Consider the following 18,305-nt stretch of genomic DNA (forward strand, 5'->3'; position numbering starts at 1 on the left):
GAATAGCTGCTGTGAGAGAAAATCAGACCGGTCCATTCAGATAATAACCTTGATCTCAATCTATCTGTCTATAATCTATCTGTCTATAATCTATCTGTCTATAATCTATCTGTCTATAATCTATCTGTCTATAATCTATCTGTCTATAATCTATCGGTCTATAATCTATCGGTCTATAATCTATCGGTCTATAATCTATCGGTCTATAATCTATCTGTCTATCTCATATATTTCTATCTTATACTGTGTATATATATTTAGTTATTTTTTTCTCTGTACTTGTATCAGGTGTGCGACAACACATAACTTTGACAGAGATAGAGAGTGGGGGTTCTGCGCCGAACAGACCAGCAGAGAGACTGGTAAGACTCTGAATTCTCCAGTCCTCATCTCCTACTATTTATAAGGTGCCATCATGTACTACATTATGAATAGTGTTGGGCGCGAATATCGCCACTTCAAGAATTTGCGAAGATTTAGACTATAGTGCTATATATTCATATTCACGAATATTCTAGATTTTTGTTCATCTGAACCCATGACCCCTCCCTGCTTCTTGCTTCTGGGCCAATGAGAAGACAGCAATGTCTTTGTCTGAGCTTAGCAACACCCCTAGCAACCAATAGGAAAGCTGCCTACCCCTTACTATATAAGAACCTCCCCAGCAGCCATTTTCTTCAGTTTTTTGCAGTTCTGAGAGAGAGAGCAGTGTCATTGCTGTGCTCTGTGCTTTACTGTGTCATTACATTAGATAGATAGCTTATATATATATAGTTAGTGGGAGATAGTCAGTGTAGGTTAGATCCTGATATAGTGTAGCTGATCCATACATACATGCTACAGACATAGGGCCAGATTTATCATTAGCTCAAGTCAGAATAATGGAGTGAAAAAGTCGCAAAAAAATGCGCAATTTCACTCCAGTGAGGACCATGCTTATCTTATGAGACTTTTTAATAGAACATGCGACTTTTTCATAAAAACGTGAATTTTTCGTAAAGATGTGCGACTTTTGTAAAGCTGCTTACTGACGGATAAACTGCTACCGTCAAACCACATTTATTACAGTCTTAAAGGGCCAATCATAAATCTGACTTTAGCCATATGTGAAAGTGGTGTGCGCTGTCATAGTAATGATAAATCTGGCCCATAGTGCTGTGATGTCACTACAATACTTGGTGCACCAATCAGTAATATGTAGTCAGACCTGTTAAAATGTAAAGTTGCACGTATTGCGCCAAATAATGCGCATCATTAATTGCCGATTTGCCCAATCGTGAATATATTGGAGCACTCTATCCGCATATAAAGCTATTGTAATGTTCTGCCGTGCCAACCATTTTCTCCAGTCTCAGGAAACTTCTAAAAAAATGTAGCAAAAGTGACCCACGTCTGTATTGCGCGCGCTCATTACGCGAATATTACATTGCCGATTTTCACAATCTGGAAAATAATGGCGAATTCTCGAATTCACAAATTACTAATATTTGCCCAAAATTCACGAAATATCACAAATTCAAATATTGTTCCTGCCGCTCATCACTAATTAGGAGCTAAGATATATTTGCAATGACAGCAATTTTTTGAGGCAATTGCATTAGAAACGCCAAAGTTACCGAGCCCCCTAACCACTTTTCTTACATGGGGCAAGGATTGTGAGCTACTCTCTATAAGGAAAAGCTTCAACTTTATCATTCCTTTAGTAAAATGAACTTGTCCCACATTTATCTGAGGCACGTCCACCGTGGAGCAGCGGGAGCGGAAAGTTGGTTGTCGTGCTAATCTAGCCTCATGGCAGACGAGGCCCTGATGACACTCTTTCCTCTTTCGGTGTTAGACACACTATAGTGCCTATATAGAGCCATACTCTTCCTACACAGAAGCTGATAGAGCCCATGTACAGCCATACTGAGTCTAAGCAGAATCCAATAGTGCCCATGTAGACCCATATTGTGCGGTCACGGAATCCAATAGTGTCCATGTAGACCCATATTGTGCGGTCACGGAATCCAATAGTGTCCATGTAGACCCATATTGTGCAGACACGGAATGCAGTAGTGCCCATGTAGACCCATATTGTGCGGACACAGAATCCAATAGTGTCCACGTAGACCCATATTGTGCGGTCACGGAATCCAATAGTGTCCCTGTAGACCCATATTGTGCGGTCACGGAATCCAATAGTGTCCCTGTAGACCCATATTGTGCGGTCACGGAATCCAATAGTGTCCATGTAGACCCATATTGTGCGGTCACGGAATCCAATAGTGTCCCTGTAGACCCATATTGTGCGGTCACGGAATCCAATAGTGTCCCTGTAGACCCATATTGTGCGGTCACGGAATCCAATAGTGTCCCTGTAGACCCATATTGTGCGGTCACGGAATCCAATAGTGTCCATGTAGACCCATATTGTGCGGTCACGGAATCCAATAGTGTCCCTGTAGACCCATATTGTGCGGTCACGGAATCCAATAGTGTCCCTGTAGACCCATATTGTGCGGTCACGGAATCCAATAGTGTCCACGTAGACCCATATTGTGCGGTCACGGAATCCAATAGTGCCCATGTAGACCCATATTGTGCGGTCACGGAATCCAATAGTGTCCCTGTAGACCCATATTGTGCGGTCACGGAATCCAATAGTGCCCATGTAGACCCATATTGTGCGGTCACAGAATGCAGTAGTGCCCATGTAGACCCATATTGTGCGGACACAGAATGCAGTAGTGCCCATGTAGACCCATATTGTGCAGACACAGAATCCATTAGTGCCCATCTAGACCCATACTGTGCAGACACAGAATCCATTAGTGCCCATCTAGACCCATACTGTGCTTAAACGCAGCATACGGAATACGGAGAGTGCCTGAATAATGGCCACATAATGCTAAGCGGTGCTCACATGGTCATATAGTACCTTCACCGTACCAAACAATCCTCACACAGTGCCGTACTTTACCCACCTTGTCATTCAGTGACTACATAGTGCCATTCGGTGCTCCCATACTGCCAAACAGTGCCACTTTGATGTTTTTCTTCCTGCCGCCACCACTAGGGGGAGCTGCTAAAAAACAAATTTATACACGTCGTACAATCTGCATGTAGTGAGCTCCCCCTAGTGGTGGATGCAGTCAACTCAAATTTCATCCTGTAACTTACTGAATGGGAAAGGGGATTTGGGGTGGTAATAAAAAATAAATAAAGCATGAAAAAATTTTGGACCATTTTACATTAAATAAAATAAATTATCTGTACAACATTATTGGTGTACCATATTGTGGACGGAACCTAGGGGGCTCACTGTGACTCGGTTACCCCCGGGGGGTTTTATTATCTCAGACATTGGTGGCCTACCAGGAGCATATACCACCAATGTCAGATAGATGCTGGTCCCACCTCTAGGACCTGCACTTATCTCTGGAACAGGGCCTCCAAAGTGAAGGAGCGCGCACCGCGCAAGTGAGGCATCCGCCCCGTTCACCTCCTGAAAATAGCTGAGTCAGCGTTATTTTTGGAACGCTCATAGAAATGAATGAATGGAGGGTGGCTGGACATGCACCGTTGCCTTCTGTTCGATTCGGGGGTCCGGGTCTGACCTCTGGGACCCTCTTCTATCTGACATTGTCTAAGGTGAGACCACCTCATCCATATGAATTGTAGTGAATTGCCGTGGGTTTGCGGTGCTGAATCTGCCACATCTGAACTCGCTGTAATAGGCTTGTCTGTGTTTGGTGCAGATTGATCCATGTGCAGAGGATTTTTGCTAATAGAACAGTAGGGGGGGGGGGGGGGGGTCACCTCCTTGGGACTCGCTTTAGCAGCCCCTCCAGACTGCATGCGGAACCATTCATTTCAAAGAAAACGGAAGTTACTCCGTGTGCATTCCATTTCCAAATGTCTATATGTCTGTTCTGCAAAAAAATAGAACATGTCCTTTTATTGTCCGCATTACGGACAAGGATAGGACTGTTCTATTAGGGGCCGGCTGTTCTGTTCTGCAAAATACGGAATGCACACGGACGTCATCTGTATTTTTTGCAAATGAGCCCTTAGGCTACATTCACATGACGCATGTATTTTGCGGTCCACCAAACGCAGATCCGCAAAAAATGCAGATTACTTCCACATGACGTCCGTGTTGCATCCGTGTTCTTTTTTTTTTTGCGGATCCATTCTAACAATGCCTGCAAAACGGACAAGAATAAGACATGTATCTTTTTTGCGGGGCTACGGAACGGACATACGGATGCGGACAGCTCACGGTGTGCTGTCCACATGTTTTGTGAACCCATTGAAATGAAAAGGTCCACATCCTATCCGCAAAAAATGTGGATCTGATACGGACCAAAACCATGGTTGTGTGAATACACAGCTGGCAGAATTGTGAAGGCAGCTCTGGGGTATACCACAGGTTATAACCATGATATTTCACTGTCGGATACGGTAATTGTAAAACCATTGACCGTACCGTTCAGCTGCATCTGATATTACGGTACAACCTTCTGCAGAATAAGAAACTCACATTCTCTCCCCGTCTATACTGGGGGCCATTAATAATGACCGCTGGGTCCATGGGAATTGGCCTGCGATTCCTTTCTCAGAGTTTCGTGCTCTTGCTAAAACATTTACTGCGTCCCGAGGATTTTATTTATATACGTCCATGCATCACGGTGCAGACACCCAGGCACGTAGCTGCCAGCTGCCCCCGACCCACAGGGACTGACCCAGGACCGGCTCTGTATTTTCACTACGTGCAAAGTATAGACTCCTGTTCTGAGCTGCTATATCGGGGAAGGGGGGCGTCCCAGGACCTCCACTACCATGAGGATCTCTGGGTCCTTCACCATTTTCTAGTTACATCGGGGGGGGGGGGGGGGGGCACCTTCATGGATGTCCAGCCGAGCAGAGGCGGAAAGGTGGGCACCTATCTGTGCGTCTCTCTCTTCGACTATCTAATGTATATGAGGATGTGCTGACTTCCTGCTGAGAGGTGATATTAAGGGGAGATGAATGTCAACATGCCCGATCCTTTGTTTTCCTAGGAGGACAGTGGTAGGTAGGGAGTTTGGCTTGGGTGGTCTGCCTGTCAAACCGTGTCCTAAGGCGAGACCAGGGAGGCCAAAAACCTTCCATGGAGCAGGAGATAAGTAGCCCCCAGAGGCTGAGGCAGTGGCTCACTCCCTTCTCCCCACTGAGGACACATGCATGCTCGGCTGACCTCAAGATGGGTTGGAAGGAATATCTGAAAAAGGGTTTTGCTTGCCAGCTTAAATTAGTTCCTGTTCACCCAGCTCCACCTTTTTCTCCAGATGCAGTAGAGCTGAATTTGTTTGAGGAATATCTCATCAAGACACTGTGCACTGTGGTATAGACCTCTTAGAGGTATGGTAGGTCACCCACTTGAGACTTTCCTCTACACTGTAAAGATGGCACGTCTCTCCCAGACTATAAAAGTTGTCCACCTTTTGGGGTTGTTTGGGCAGACCTTCCCCCATACTTACCTGCTCCTCGGTGCTGGATACCAACATCTTCATTCCCTAGCCTGGGCTACTCTGCTGTCAACATCCGCTTTGACACTGCTGCAGGCAATTGCTGGCTGCAGCAGTGACCTGCTATACTTGTATCATGGTAGTTGGTCACGTGACAGAAGGGGGGTGGATCCTTTCTGCAGCCAGCGATTGGTTGAAGCGGTGTCAAAGCAGATGTTTTCAGCGGGGACCCGAGCGAGGCAGCCGAGGCCGGCGATCGAAGAAGCCGTGACCCAGCAGCACGTAAGGGGGTTTGCCTGTAAAAACCTGCCGGGCGGGTGCAGTGGATCTATATTTGGTGTGCCACCCAAAGGACGGCTTTTGAAGACATCTGGCATTAATAACGGACACCTGTTAAAAAAAGGGCACCGCTGATCTCCGGTGAAAACCATGCAATTCTATTACCCTAAGGCAGTGATGGCGAACCTATGGCACTGGTGCCAGAGGTGGCACTCAGAGCCCTCTCTGTGGGCACCCGCACCCTGGAAAAATCTATGGTGTACCAATATGCCTTAGACTTTTCTTGCCATTCATCAGCGCAGGGCGCACTATAAACAGCACAGGCAGTGCAGTGAATGTAGACAGCTATTATAGCTAACAATAAAGTACATGGAGGATATACTATATTGCAGTGTTTCCCAACCAGTGTGCCTCCAGCTGTTGCAAAACTACAACTCCCAGCATGCCTGGACAGCCTTTGGCTGTGCGGGCATGCTGGGAGTTGTAGTTTTGCAACAGCTGGAGGCACACTGGTTGGGAAACACTGCTATATTGGACTGTAGTATTCAGGTTAAAATGCTGTGTTGGCACTTTGCGATAAATAAGTGGGTTTTGGGTTGCAGTTTGGGCACTCGGTCTCTAAAAGGTTCGCCATCACTGCCCTAAGGCCTCATGCACACGACCATTGTTTTGGTCCACATCTGAGCCGCAGTTTTTGCGGCTCGGATGCAGACCCATTCACTTCAATGGGGCTGCAAAAGATGCAGACAGCACTCCGTGTGCTGTCCGCATCCGTTGCTCCATTCCGTAATAGGTATTTCTACAATGGGCCGCCTGTTCTGCAAATTTCGGAATGCACACGGGCGGCTTCTGTGTTTTGCGGATCCGCAATTTGCAGACCGCAAAAAACGGAACGGTCGTGTGCATGAGGCCTTATAATGGAGTAAAAAAATGGACTTCATATGATGGATAGGCTCAAAACTCAAAGAAAGTGTTTTCTCATAATTAGAGCTCATGCACACGACCGTATGTATTTTGCAGTCCGCAAAAAATACTGAAGACATCCGTGTGCATTCCGTATTTTGAGGAACAGAACAGCTGGCGCCTAATTGAACAGTCCTATCCTTGTCCCTAATGCAGACAATAATAGAACATGTTCTATTCTTTTGCGAAACGGACATACGGAAACAGAATGCACACGGAGTAACTTCAGTTTTTTTTCCGGACCCATTGAAGTGAATGGTTCCGCATACAGTCTGCAAAAAACTGAGAGGCTGAAAGAAAATCCGTTAATATGTAAGAATGTTACGTTCAGAGGATACAGTATGTGCAGATTACGTGGTCGTGTCTGGCCCAGCCTAGCTGCCACCGCAGGAGGTAGGTTCCATGTCAGGCCCTGTTTTATTGTGTGTTGATATATTATAACTTTGTATTCTTTTCCATAGTATTTCGCGATCACTGCGTGGGAAATCCCTGTAAGAATGGTGGCACCTGTACTAATATGCCGTTCTTACACGCCTATCACTGTATGTGCCCCGTGGAGTACTCCGGTCACGACTGTGAGATCGGTGAGTGCGGTGGGAGCGGTATAATCACAGTATATTGGGTTTTACGATAGACCGGTGGCACGCCCCCCGCGCCTCTGCTCTGCCTGAGAGGTTGTCTCGTCCTCACCATGGTTTTATTTCTTCTTTATTTCAGCAAAGTGTTTCGATGAAGCTCATTATGTCCATTATGATAACGGAGAATCCTGGGCGAGAATTCACAAAGCGAAGGTGGAACAATGTACATGTACAAACAGCAGGATAGACTGCCACTCCGGAGACCGATACACGGGTATTGTATACTCTCATCAGCAAACCGCAGATCACACGCACCAGGATGACCTGCAGACGCCACGGAGAGGTCTCCTGGGGCCGGTCAAAATCCAAACTAAACTGTTTTTACTTGAGTGGGTTCATTTCTTTATATACAGGTAGACCTTGCCTCCTCAGGGTTGTTGGATTCATTGATTTATTTTTTTAAAGCGGTTATCCCATGAATAATGTCAGAAATCGAAATCAGACATCATATAGCATGTGATAATCTCTTTCTAACAAAGCTAGAACCAGCCCTGTACCTCACATGGAACCAGAGATCTCCACATTCATTACTCCAATTGTTCTGCTAGATTTACTTCAAGCTGGCAGGGGGCGTGTCCTTTTTTGCAGCAGCTCTCTACTTATTACAGCTCATTGTGGTGTCTTTTCTGCTGCAGTTCTCACCCTATCACCGCTCAGGGGGCATGTCCTTTCTACTACAGCTCTATCTCTATCGGCTCAGGGATGTGTCCTTTCTGCTGCAGTTCTCTCCCTATCACAGCTCAGGGGGCATGTCCTTTCTACTACAGCTCTATCTCTATCGGCTCAGGGATGTGTCCTTTCTGCTGCAGATCTCTCCCTATCACAGCTCAGGGGGCATGTCCTTTCTACTGCAGCTCTTTCTATCACAGCTCAGGGATGCGTCCTTTCCACTACAGCTCTATCTAGATCACAGCTCAGGGGGTGTGTCCTTTCTGCTGGAGGTCTTTCCCTATCACGGCTCTCTCCCGGTAACGGTCACAACTTCTAACAGTAGATATGGCTGGAGGTAGTTCAAGGATGGAACTGAGCATGTGCAACCACCTCAGCAAAGGTACTGAGGTGGACTGAAAAATAAGGAAAAGAACAAACAGCAGGTGGCGCTATACAGATACATAATATTGAATAACTCAGTAGCTATACTCCATTTTCAATTACATGCAATTACAAAAGTATTCAGATCCAGGGGCTGGTTTAACATGTAGAATATTTTTTCATGGGACAACCCCTTTAAGAAAAATGTAAGTCTAACCAGGGTTGTCCATTGTGTGCACAGGTTCAAAAAATTCATGAGCTATCCCCAAAAGGTTTAATTAATTGATTCTCTCTTTTTTTCTATTGCCTTAGGCTTCGTTCACATCACCAGTCAGCCTTTCCGTACGCCTGCCCTGTTTAGGGGCAGGAAAACTGAAAGGACGGATTTGGCACATATCTGAGCCTAATGGAGCCCACAGGCCCTATAGACTATAATGGTGTCCGTTAGGTTTCCGCTCAGAAGAAGATTTTGTAGCGGAGACAAAAGTTGTGCATGCAGGACTTTTGTCTTCGCTTCAAAAATCTTCTTCTGAGAGGAAAACTAACGGACACCATTATAGTCTATGAGGCCCGTGGACTCCGCTTGGCTCAGTTATGTGCCGAATCTGTCCTTTCTGTTTTCCTGCCCCGAACGGAAAGGCTGAACGGTGATGTGAACGAAGCCTTAAAGGGATTATACAGGATTAGTAAAACATGGCTGTTTTCTTCTGGAAACAGCGCCGCACCTGTCCATGGGTTGTGCCTGGTTTTGCCTAGCTTCATTCACTTTAATGGATCTGTAAGGGCCGGTGGGAGATGTGGACCTTTTTGGTCACTAATGGATATGACTTAAGTCTAAAGCAGGGAGGACGTCTTCGCAAAAGGATTGTGCGTTCTTCAGCCTCCCTGTGAGGAGGTATGGACTGTCCAAGAGGGAATCGCCTGGTATCTGGCCCTTTTAAGAGTGTGGGAGAGGGCTCATGTCAGTGGTCCAGAACTGGGAGGGAGCGGCGGCAGACAGCAGAATGCCAGCTGGAGCATCGTTACCAGAGCAGAGCTGCAGTACCAGACACAACCCATGGACAGGTGTGGCGCTGTCTCTAAAAAGCGTTGTTTTGAAAATCCTGTATTACCCCATTCATTGACTACCTTTTAAAGAAGAATGGGAGGGGGGGGGGGGGAGTTCACAGAGGAAACGGGGAGCTGGTGCCAGGAGGCAGGTAAGTAAGCTTCCCTATACATGTCTGGTCAAGTGGTGGGGAGTTTGCCAAATTTCCCCTCCAATCTTGCACCCTTTAAGGGATATCATAATTGAAATGTCATGTACAACCTGCAGAGCTGACATGTTTGTGTCTTCAGTTTGCACAGTGAATCCCTGTCTTAATGGTGGAGCCTGCCGCCTGATGATCAGCACCGGTATGCCAGTGTGCGCCTGCAGAGGAGAATTTGTTGGCAAATACTGTAATATTGGTAAGAAAACTATTGAGAAGACTCCCTTGCCCTTGAGAACAATTTGTAACACCCCAGAGTTGTGTTACTACACTTCTCTACCCCGCTACTATCTTCTAAGAGCCGCTATATTGTCATCTGATGTAATTATATTATGTCTAACAAATGTGCATCTAAAACCATGTTAAATACAATTGTTCCTGTAATTTTCCAGGTTCACCAGCAGGTGGCAGCAACGCATTGGCCATGTACATGTCCTAGTTAGTATATCTAGGTTGGAATGGATTATTCCAGCTTACTCCCCCTCTGTGAGGAGTGGGCTGTTCCCACATCCTGTACCTTGGGTAGAGTAGGAAGTTAGTCAGTGAAGACTCCCCCCTTCTAGGAGAAGGCTGTGTGATAGCGTTCAGGAGATCCCCTGCAAGGGAAGACAGCAAGGATCTTGTCTCGGCTGAGACCTGATCATATACCCAGGCTGAGCCCTGCAGCCTTAGCTGGATGAAAAGAAGCAGAAACTGCAGACAACCTCCAGAGTTCCAGGAAGAAAGCATTCCCTGAGAAATCATCTGAGAGATAAGTCCAGAGACCTAAGAGAAGCCATTCCTCCTCAGCTAGTCTATCCCCATACAGCAGAAGTTACAGAAAAGTGCATTAATGTCACAATTTCAGAGCTACCAAGCAGACAACGTATCCTGCAAGCTCCAAGTTTAAAGCAGAAGCATTTATTTTCTGCCAATCATTGCTAAAACCTGCAGAGACCATAGCTGTATACTGCTTGCATACAAGTTTTCTTCAGTAAAGAAACATTTGAACCTCATCTAAAGGTCTGGACATAATTTCTGCTGCAAAATTCCTCTATTACTCCTACTATCCCTACACTTAAATGTATTGCAAGTGAGACAGGTGCCAGGAGTCCAGCCGTACCCAGGTAGGAGACACCGTTGACACAATTATCACCACCCTATAGAGACATTATAGGCCATTACACCACTCTGGCATTCCTAATCTGAGACGTGCGTTATAACACCTTGGAAGGGCCCTGTGATACGGTAGTACCCTGCGCATGCTGCAATTGGCATCACAACAAAATAAGAACTTGAAATACCCATATCCTGGTCACTGCAAATTCACGCTCATTCATTCTCACTCTAAGGCCTCGTTCACACCACCATTCCCCGCGGCCCTATCCATTTCTATGGGGCCGTAAAAAATGCAGACGGCACATGGATGTCATCAATGTCCTGTCTGCGTCCGTGCAGCCAGGCTGCAAATGATAGAACATGTCCCAATCTTATCTGTTTTGCGGCCAAGAATAGGAATTTTGACAATGGGGCCTGAGAAATGTGTGATGCACGCGGTCGGTATCTACATTTTGCGGCTCTGCGGTTTGCGGACTGCAAAGCGGATACGGCCCTGTACATGAGGTCTCAGGATTTGCTCACATCACATCTGTAAACTAGATGTGTTCCAGGTCCTGTCATTGACAAAAGGATGTCCTACTGCCCTAATGCATCCAGCAAAACAACGGCAACCCTGATGTATGCCGCCTAGTGGAAGCCGGGTAAATGGAGATGTCCTACAATGCACTGAGCCGTACCATGAGATGTCTAGATTTTACCACTACACAATGTAAAACCGCCATACAATGCCTAAATAGCGCCATACAGTGGTCAAATTTTACTTCTTTGAAGAGCCAAATGAAATGGAGCCTAAAAAGGTCACAAAATTTGGTGCACGCCATACTTTCTGCTTTTGGGGGGTTTGGAGACCTGCTTGTCACTTTTCCAAAAAGTGGTTGTAGGGAGGCAGGGAGCAGGCGGTGCAGGGCGGTATAGGTTATAATTTACGCTAGTAAGCTGACACAGATTACAGTGGAAATTTCTGTTTTGGCGCACGATGCCTCACAATTATTAACTCCTTAGTGACCAGCCTGTTTTGTGCCTTACTGACCAAGTGTTTTTCTTCCTTTTTTTTCATTGTCACCTTCCAAGAGCTATAATATTTATATTTTTCTGTCTATGTAGCTGTATGAGGGCTTGTTTCGTGTGGGACAAGTTGTAGTTTTTTAATGGTGTCATTTTTGAGTACACATAACTGTCTGATTAACTTTTATTAACTCTTTTTTTTTTGCGGGAGATGGGGGGAAAAAAAACGGCAATACTGCCACTGAATGTCTTTACGCTATAAATTTTATGGCGATCATTTTTCGGCATAAATAACATAATATCTTTATTCTCTGAGTCAGTACTATTACAGCGATACCAAATTATACTTTTTATTTATTTATTTTTTACTACTTTTGGGCAAAAAAAAGAAAATCTTTTTGCACCCAAAGACCCATAACTTTTTTATTTTTCTTTCTATGGAGTTGTGGTAGGCCGTGTTTTGTGCTTATTGTAGTTTTCATTGGCATCACTTGGGGTAAATAACACTTTTCGATCACTTCTTATTAAGTATTTTCGGGTAAATTAGCAATTCTGGCATTTTTTTTTTTCTTACGGCGTTCACCGTAGGGGATAATTTACATGATATTTGTGTAGTGCGGGTTGTTATGGATTCGGCGATATCAAACATATCTGGGGGATTTTATTTTTGCAATTTTTTTCAGTGGAATTTATTTAATTTAATGTTTTTTTTTTTTTAACCACTTAATAGTCCTACAAGGGGCCTATAACAGGCAACCTTTTGATTGCTTCTAAAATACAATGCACTATCCCTATAGTGCATTGCATTTTAATGTCAGTGTTCTACTGAGATTGACCAGAGAGGCGCAGTCTGCTGGGGAATGCTAACGGAAGGCTTGGGGCCTACATGAGGTCCCAGCCAGCCTATACACATATCTGCAACCCACGGTCGCATTTGCGGGGTGCCGATGGGAAACTAAAGGGAGTCCACTCCCTCTGTCACCGCTTACATGTGGTGCTTACATGTAATGGCACGCCTGCCGGTCCAGGCTGTTAGAGCAGGTGCGCGGCTCTCACGTGGGAGTCGAGCCCTCGCTCTCCAATGCACCACACAGCGTTTAGACTGAGTCGGCGTACCCAACCTAAGGCCCCTTAGTGACTGCTGTTAAAAAGGCGTATGGGTGGTCACTAAGGGGTTAAAAGATGTGTGTCTCTTTAAAGGGGTTATCCCATGATTAAAGTAAAAAATGAAAATCGGGACAAGCCCTTTCTAACACAGCTAGAGCCAGCCCTGTACCTCAGGTGACGCGCACATTCTCGGGGGGCGTGTCCTTTTGTGTGATAACACCTGGTATACAAATCTGGCCATACGCAAAAAAGGGCACATTTATGAAGACCGACGTTTTAGACGTTGGTCTTAATAAACCCCTAAGCTGGAGGTGGTTCCCCCGAAGTTAAGTAGAGGCGTCGGCTTTTTCATAACTTCGGTGCATCCAGCGCCAGTTCTAAATGTAAGACCGCTTCAGAGCTGTCTTACACTTAGACCATTTTCTACGCCTGAAACGGACCCCCATAGTTTTATAAGGCTGAACCCGCTGAGAACAGCAGGACTGGCCAACTCTCTGATGTGTGTGGGGACCTCCCGACTCTCCAAGGGTTGGGTGAAATGAATACTTTCGCCTGATCCTTTTTGGTCTCCCAGGAGATAAGTCTCCGCTGGAAGCGTCTGGCAGCAGCTTTCTCCTCTCTCCCATAGAAAACATATACACGTTTACGCAGTGCCGTTCCAGGGATCGTGGGGTCCCAGCGCCTGATTGATGAGAACTTCTCAGCACAATCTCTATACCTTGAGGTGGTTTAGCAAACATCATGGATACTATGCGTCACCTTCCTCCCAATTACACAATGAATGACACATCATAAGAAATACCGCAACATTGTAACATTCTCCAGAATAAGATGTGGAGCTGGAGAGAACTCTCATCAAGACCTGACAGGTCCTCACTCTTTCTACCCAAATCGCCTGTTATTCTTCTATTTCGGAGGCCCAATTAGCAGAGCTGAACCTGTCAGGTACTCGTCACCCCTCTGGGTTACCAGGAATCTTCCGTTTTGCTCCGGAGACTCATCCCATGTTCTTCCAACTACAATGGAGGTTCCAAGGAAGGAAACTCATTTCATTCACAGGTTTCTCCCAGGTTGCACAGTGGATGTGTGGCAGATTATTTGCATGAGGGATCATGGGGTTAATTCACAAACGCAATATGGCGGAGGTAGTACTTGTAACAATTCCTCGCAGACAATTTTGGCGAAAAAATTGAGATGCAGCATTTTGCAGCAGATGGCGACACAAATCCTAGACAAAATCAAGGCGCCTATTTAATAATGAATCTGCGCCAATGCATACTGATGTAGCAGAGCTGGATTCGTTTGTGTAGTCGCTACTTATGTACACTTTATACACTATATATATATATATATATATGTACATAGGTTATGTGGCTTGGGTATAGCAATAAACCTCTGTTTATGTACTGGTTATACACTGTATATATGTATGATGTAGCAGAGCTGAATTTGCTTGTGTATACCAATAGGAATAAGTCTCTCTTCATGTTCAGTTTCAAGACTTTATAATTGATGAACTACCTCAGGATAGGTCATCAATATATGATCGGTAGGGGTCCGACACCAGGGACCCCTGCCGATCAGCTGTTTGAGAAGGCAGCAGCACTCGCTATAGCGCCGCAGCCATCCCATTTATCGGTCGCATGGCCTAGGTGCAGCTCACCCCCATAGAAGTGAATGGGGATGAGCGTGATACCCAGCATAGCCGCTATACAATGTATGACGTTGTGCTTGGTGAGCACGAAGAAGGCCGCTGCCTTATTAAAACAGCTAATCGGCGGGGGTTCCGGGTGTCGGACCCCCACCGATCTGATACTGATGACCTATCCCGAGGATAGGTCATCAGTATAAAAGACCTGGAAAACCCTTTTAAACATTGTATACAAACAGAATATGTAGCAGAGCTGAGTTTGCTTGTGCATATCAATAAGAATAAATCTCTCCATGTTCAGTTTATGCACCGTATGTACACTATGCATGACATAGCAGAGCTGAATTTCCTTGTGTATGCCAATAAGTCTCTATATACCGTATATATAGTTTATACGATGCTGGATATGTAGCAGAGCTGAGTTTGCTTGTGCATATCAATAAGAATAAATCTCTATCCATGTTCAGTTTATACACTGTATATACAACATGTATGACATAGCAGAGCTGAATTTCCTTGTGTATGCCAATAAGTCTCTATATACCGTATATATAGTTTATACGATACTGGATATGTAGCGGAGCTGAGTTTGCTCGTGTATACCAATAAGCCTCCATTTATGTACAGTTTATACACTATATATACATAGGATATGTAGCAGAGCTGAATTTAGTGCTGTGGAAAACCAGATAGCAGATTCTGATATCACAGGTTGTAGGGGATGTCCAGGCATACTCTCCCACCTGATCTGACATTGGGCATGGAGAGATGCAACTACCCGCTGGTCAGGACAGGTACCCAGCGTCTGATACTCGCATTCCTCAGAAGGTTACCTCTCCAACTGTCATGCCCAGTGCCCGAATATGCCAGGACTACAGCTGTCTACTCTCCTGACATGACCGATTTAGTTCAAACCTGTATTCCCCCTAAAATAACCATTCTGGAGCATCTTTTCTTAGCACTGTGCATTTTGATGTTCCTCTATTATTCCTCCTGGCAATGTGTGAATAAATTGACAACTTCTGGCGAATAAGCCACCCTTGTCAGCAGAGGTGTCCATAAATGCACACTAGTCGGACAGTTTCCGACTGCGATGGGACACACCCTATTTACAAGGGGACTGGTAATGCCTAGTTGTCATTCGGACATTTCCAATAGGCATAACAGAGGGATGGCACAAAGAGTTTTAGAATTGTTATTTAATTGGGAATATAAGCATTTGTTAAAACATACATGCCAGGGGAGCAAGCAGCTGCTCTTTTAGCTACAAACTCAGCTCTGCTACATAAGTAATATTCATTAATGGTGATTATTTCCTGTTATGTGCCATAGATCTAAGACAACAATGCTACAATCCTGGGAATGCAACGGAGTACCGAGGTGTTGAGAAGAAAAGCAGCTCAGGGCACAGCTGTCTGAAGTGGGACTCCGGCATGCTTCATCGAGAGATTCGTACCACCACCCAGAAAAACTACATCCTCAGAGGTTTAGGATCCCATCCATACTGCAGGTGAGACGTTTTAACCGGAGGTGTATAATAATTAGGTGATGGTCCGGTATTGTATTCCTGTACAATTCCTATACAAGGATATTTAACCCGTTCAGTGCTGGAGCATATGCTCCTGGATCCAAATGCAAAATTTGTAACAGCGCCCCCCCCCTCCCAAAGCTACCTTGTGTCATTTTATAATACTGGGGTCTTCCTATGTGGTGGTGGTACTGAGAGGAGGGGTCTTTGGGTCCCTTTGAAGAACCATGGCCCTGGTGCAACTGCTACATGTACCCCTGCCCCTCCTATAGCCCCTGGTGCTGCTCTGCAATCCCTGCAGTAATGTGTCTGCAATCGGCCACGAGGAAACACCTAGCGCAAACACACGACCGCATCCGTTGCGCCCTACATAGCGCTATGTGTGCAACAAAGCTGTAAGTTAAAGGGGCCCGTCCTGGTGATTTGGGTTCTTTTTTTGCACAAATGCTCTGATCACACAATACGTTTATTTTTCCAGCAGATATTAGAATTGTTCATATAAATTTGAAAATAGGATTTTTTTTGTGCTTACCTGTAAAATCCTTTTCTCGCTGAGTTCATTGGGGGGACACAGAAGTCCATGGGTATAGCTGCTGCCACTAGGAGGCGACACTAAGCAAAAAAGTGTTCGCTCCTCCTCTCGGCTATACCCCTCCTGCAGACACTGAGCTGATCAGTTAGGAGCAGCCAGGAGAAGCCAACAGAACACAATAAAAAGGAAGAAAACTGGAGATGGGTCATCATCAAGAACCAGAAGGACCCATCTAGGAGAACCAGCAATGTACATACAGGGTGGGAGCTGTGTCCCCCAATGAACTCAGCGAGAAAAGGATTTTACAGGTAAGCACAACAAATCCTATTTTCTCGCTCGTATCATTGGGGACACAGGAGACCATGGGACGTTAAAGAGCAGCACCATGGAAAGGGAACAAGAACAGAACAAATCCAAGGCCGGTCATTAGGCCCAGCACAGAAATGTGGGGAAAGACGCACCAGGAACCCTGAAAAGGGACAGGAAGACCCATTCACAGGAAGGCCAGCCAGAGAGCGGCTGAATACATGCAGAGGCTCCGGCTGGGCAGAAGAAAGAACATCCCAGGGAATAGAAGTCACGGCTTAGGAGGCTTCAGAAGAAGTGGAGAGCACACAGAATATCCACAAGGTGGACAAGAGTGAAGACAAGACAGTCACCAAAAGCAACGGAGCGATCCCGGAAGATACAGGAGAGTAATACGTAGCCTGGATCCAGAGGAAGAAGACTAACTGAAAATGGCATCTGGATATCAAGGGCCAAAGAACTGCAGATGTGACAAAACTTTCCCCCCATTGGGAAAGAAGTAGGGATGCCCGAAGGCAAAGGCCCCCCCACACCATACCGGACTGCCAGAAGAGAAGAACACTCCAGCGGGACCATGACGAACAAGTCGGGGCTAGAGAACCTGGAAGTCAGGCACAAGAAATAATTCCAGAACAAGAGAGGAGAGAAGCCGTCTGATACTACATGGAAGCCTGCCTGAACTGGCAGACCTAACCGGAAGCTGCAGACAGGAACCAGAGATAGTAAAAATACTGCGCCAGGAAGGGAGTGTGGACCCCGAACGCCACAATGTCCCAGAAAAAAACTGGTAACAGAACCAACACCACCCGCGCAGGCACCCCACAGCAGAAAGAGGGCATACGAGAACCCAATGGCTATGAACACTGGCTGAGCAGGCAACTACTCACCCTGCGGAGGGGGAGAAGTATAGGCAGCCGATGCGGCTTAGTAGAAAACCAGCACTTAGGAGTGACAACAAGGGAAGTACGACCACTCGACTCGGTGAGGGGAGCCATGTAGGCAACTCACATATGCAAACTGAATAAGTGCATATGTAACGCTACCAAACCACAGGAGGAAACACAGTGAGGCTCACGGTGGGCCGATGGGTGCAATAGTTCATGTACTCACGGTTAGCAGATGCCTCCCTGGGATGGGGTACAGTGGATGGGAAGACAGCATGAAATCCTCCGGGGCACTCTCGGTTGCAGGGAACACCAGCCAGATGTTGGTTGAGGTGCCCTTGATGGTAACATTTGAACATTTACTGAAGAATCAATAGTCTCTGGACAGTTGGTACAGTTCATCAATGGAAAGCGTTTGTATAGCATAAGTCAGGCATCCTCAAACTGCGGCCCTCCAGCTGTTGTAAAACTACAACTCCCACAATGCCCTGCTGTAGGCTGTTTGGGCATGCTGGGAGTTGTAGTTTTGAAACAGCTGGA

General features: G+C 45.9%; 1 protein-coding gene across 1 annotated transcript in view; it reads left to right on the top strand.

The window, feature by feature from the left end:
* HGFAC (HGF activator) overlaps window positions 1-18,305 on the top strand; it is an 86,639-nt gene that overhangs the window by 23,794 nt on the left and 44,540 nt on the right. The window contains 5 exon segments of the mRNA XM_044295732.1: window positions 289-362; window positions 7,196-7,318; window positions 7,452-7,586; window positions 9,743-9,853; window positions 15,848-16,025. Of these exon segments, the coding sequence (XP_044151667.1) occupies window positions 289-362; window positions 7,196-7,318; window positions 7,452-7,586; window positions 9,743-9,853; window positions 15,848-16,025 (621 nt within the window).

The sequence above is a fragment of the Bufo gargarizans genome, chromosome 1 (genome assembly GCF_014858855.1).
Source record: "Bufo gargarizans isolate SCDJY-AF-19 chromosome 1, ASM1485885v1, whole genome shotgun sequence".
NCBI classification, from domain to species: Eukaryota; Metazoa; Chordata; class Amphibia; order Anura; family Bufonidae; genus Bufo; species Bufo gargarizans.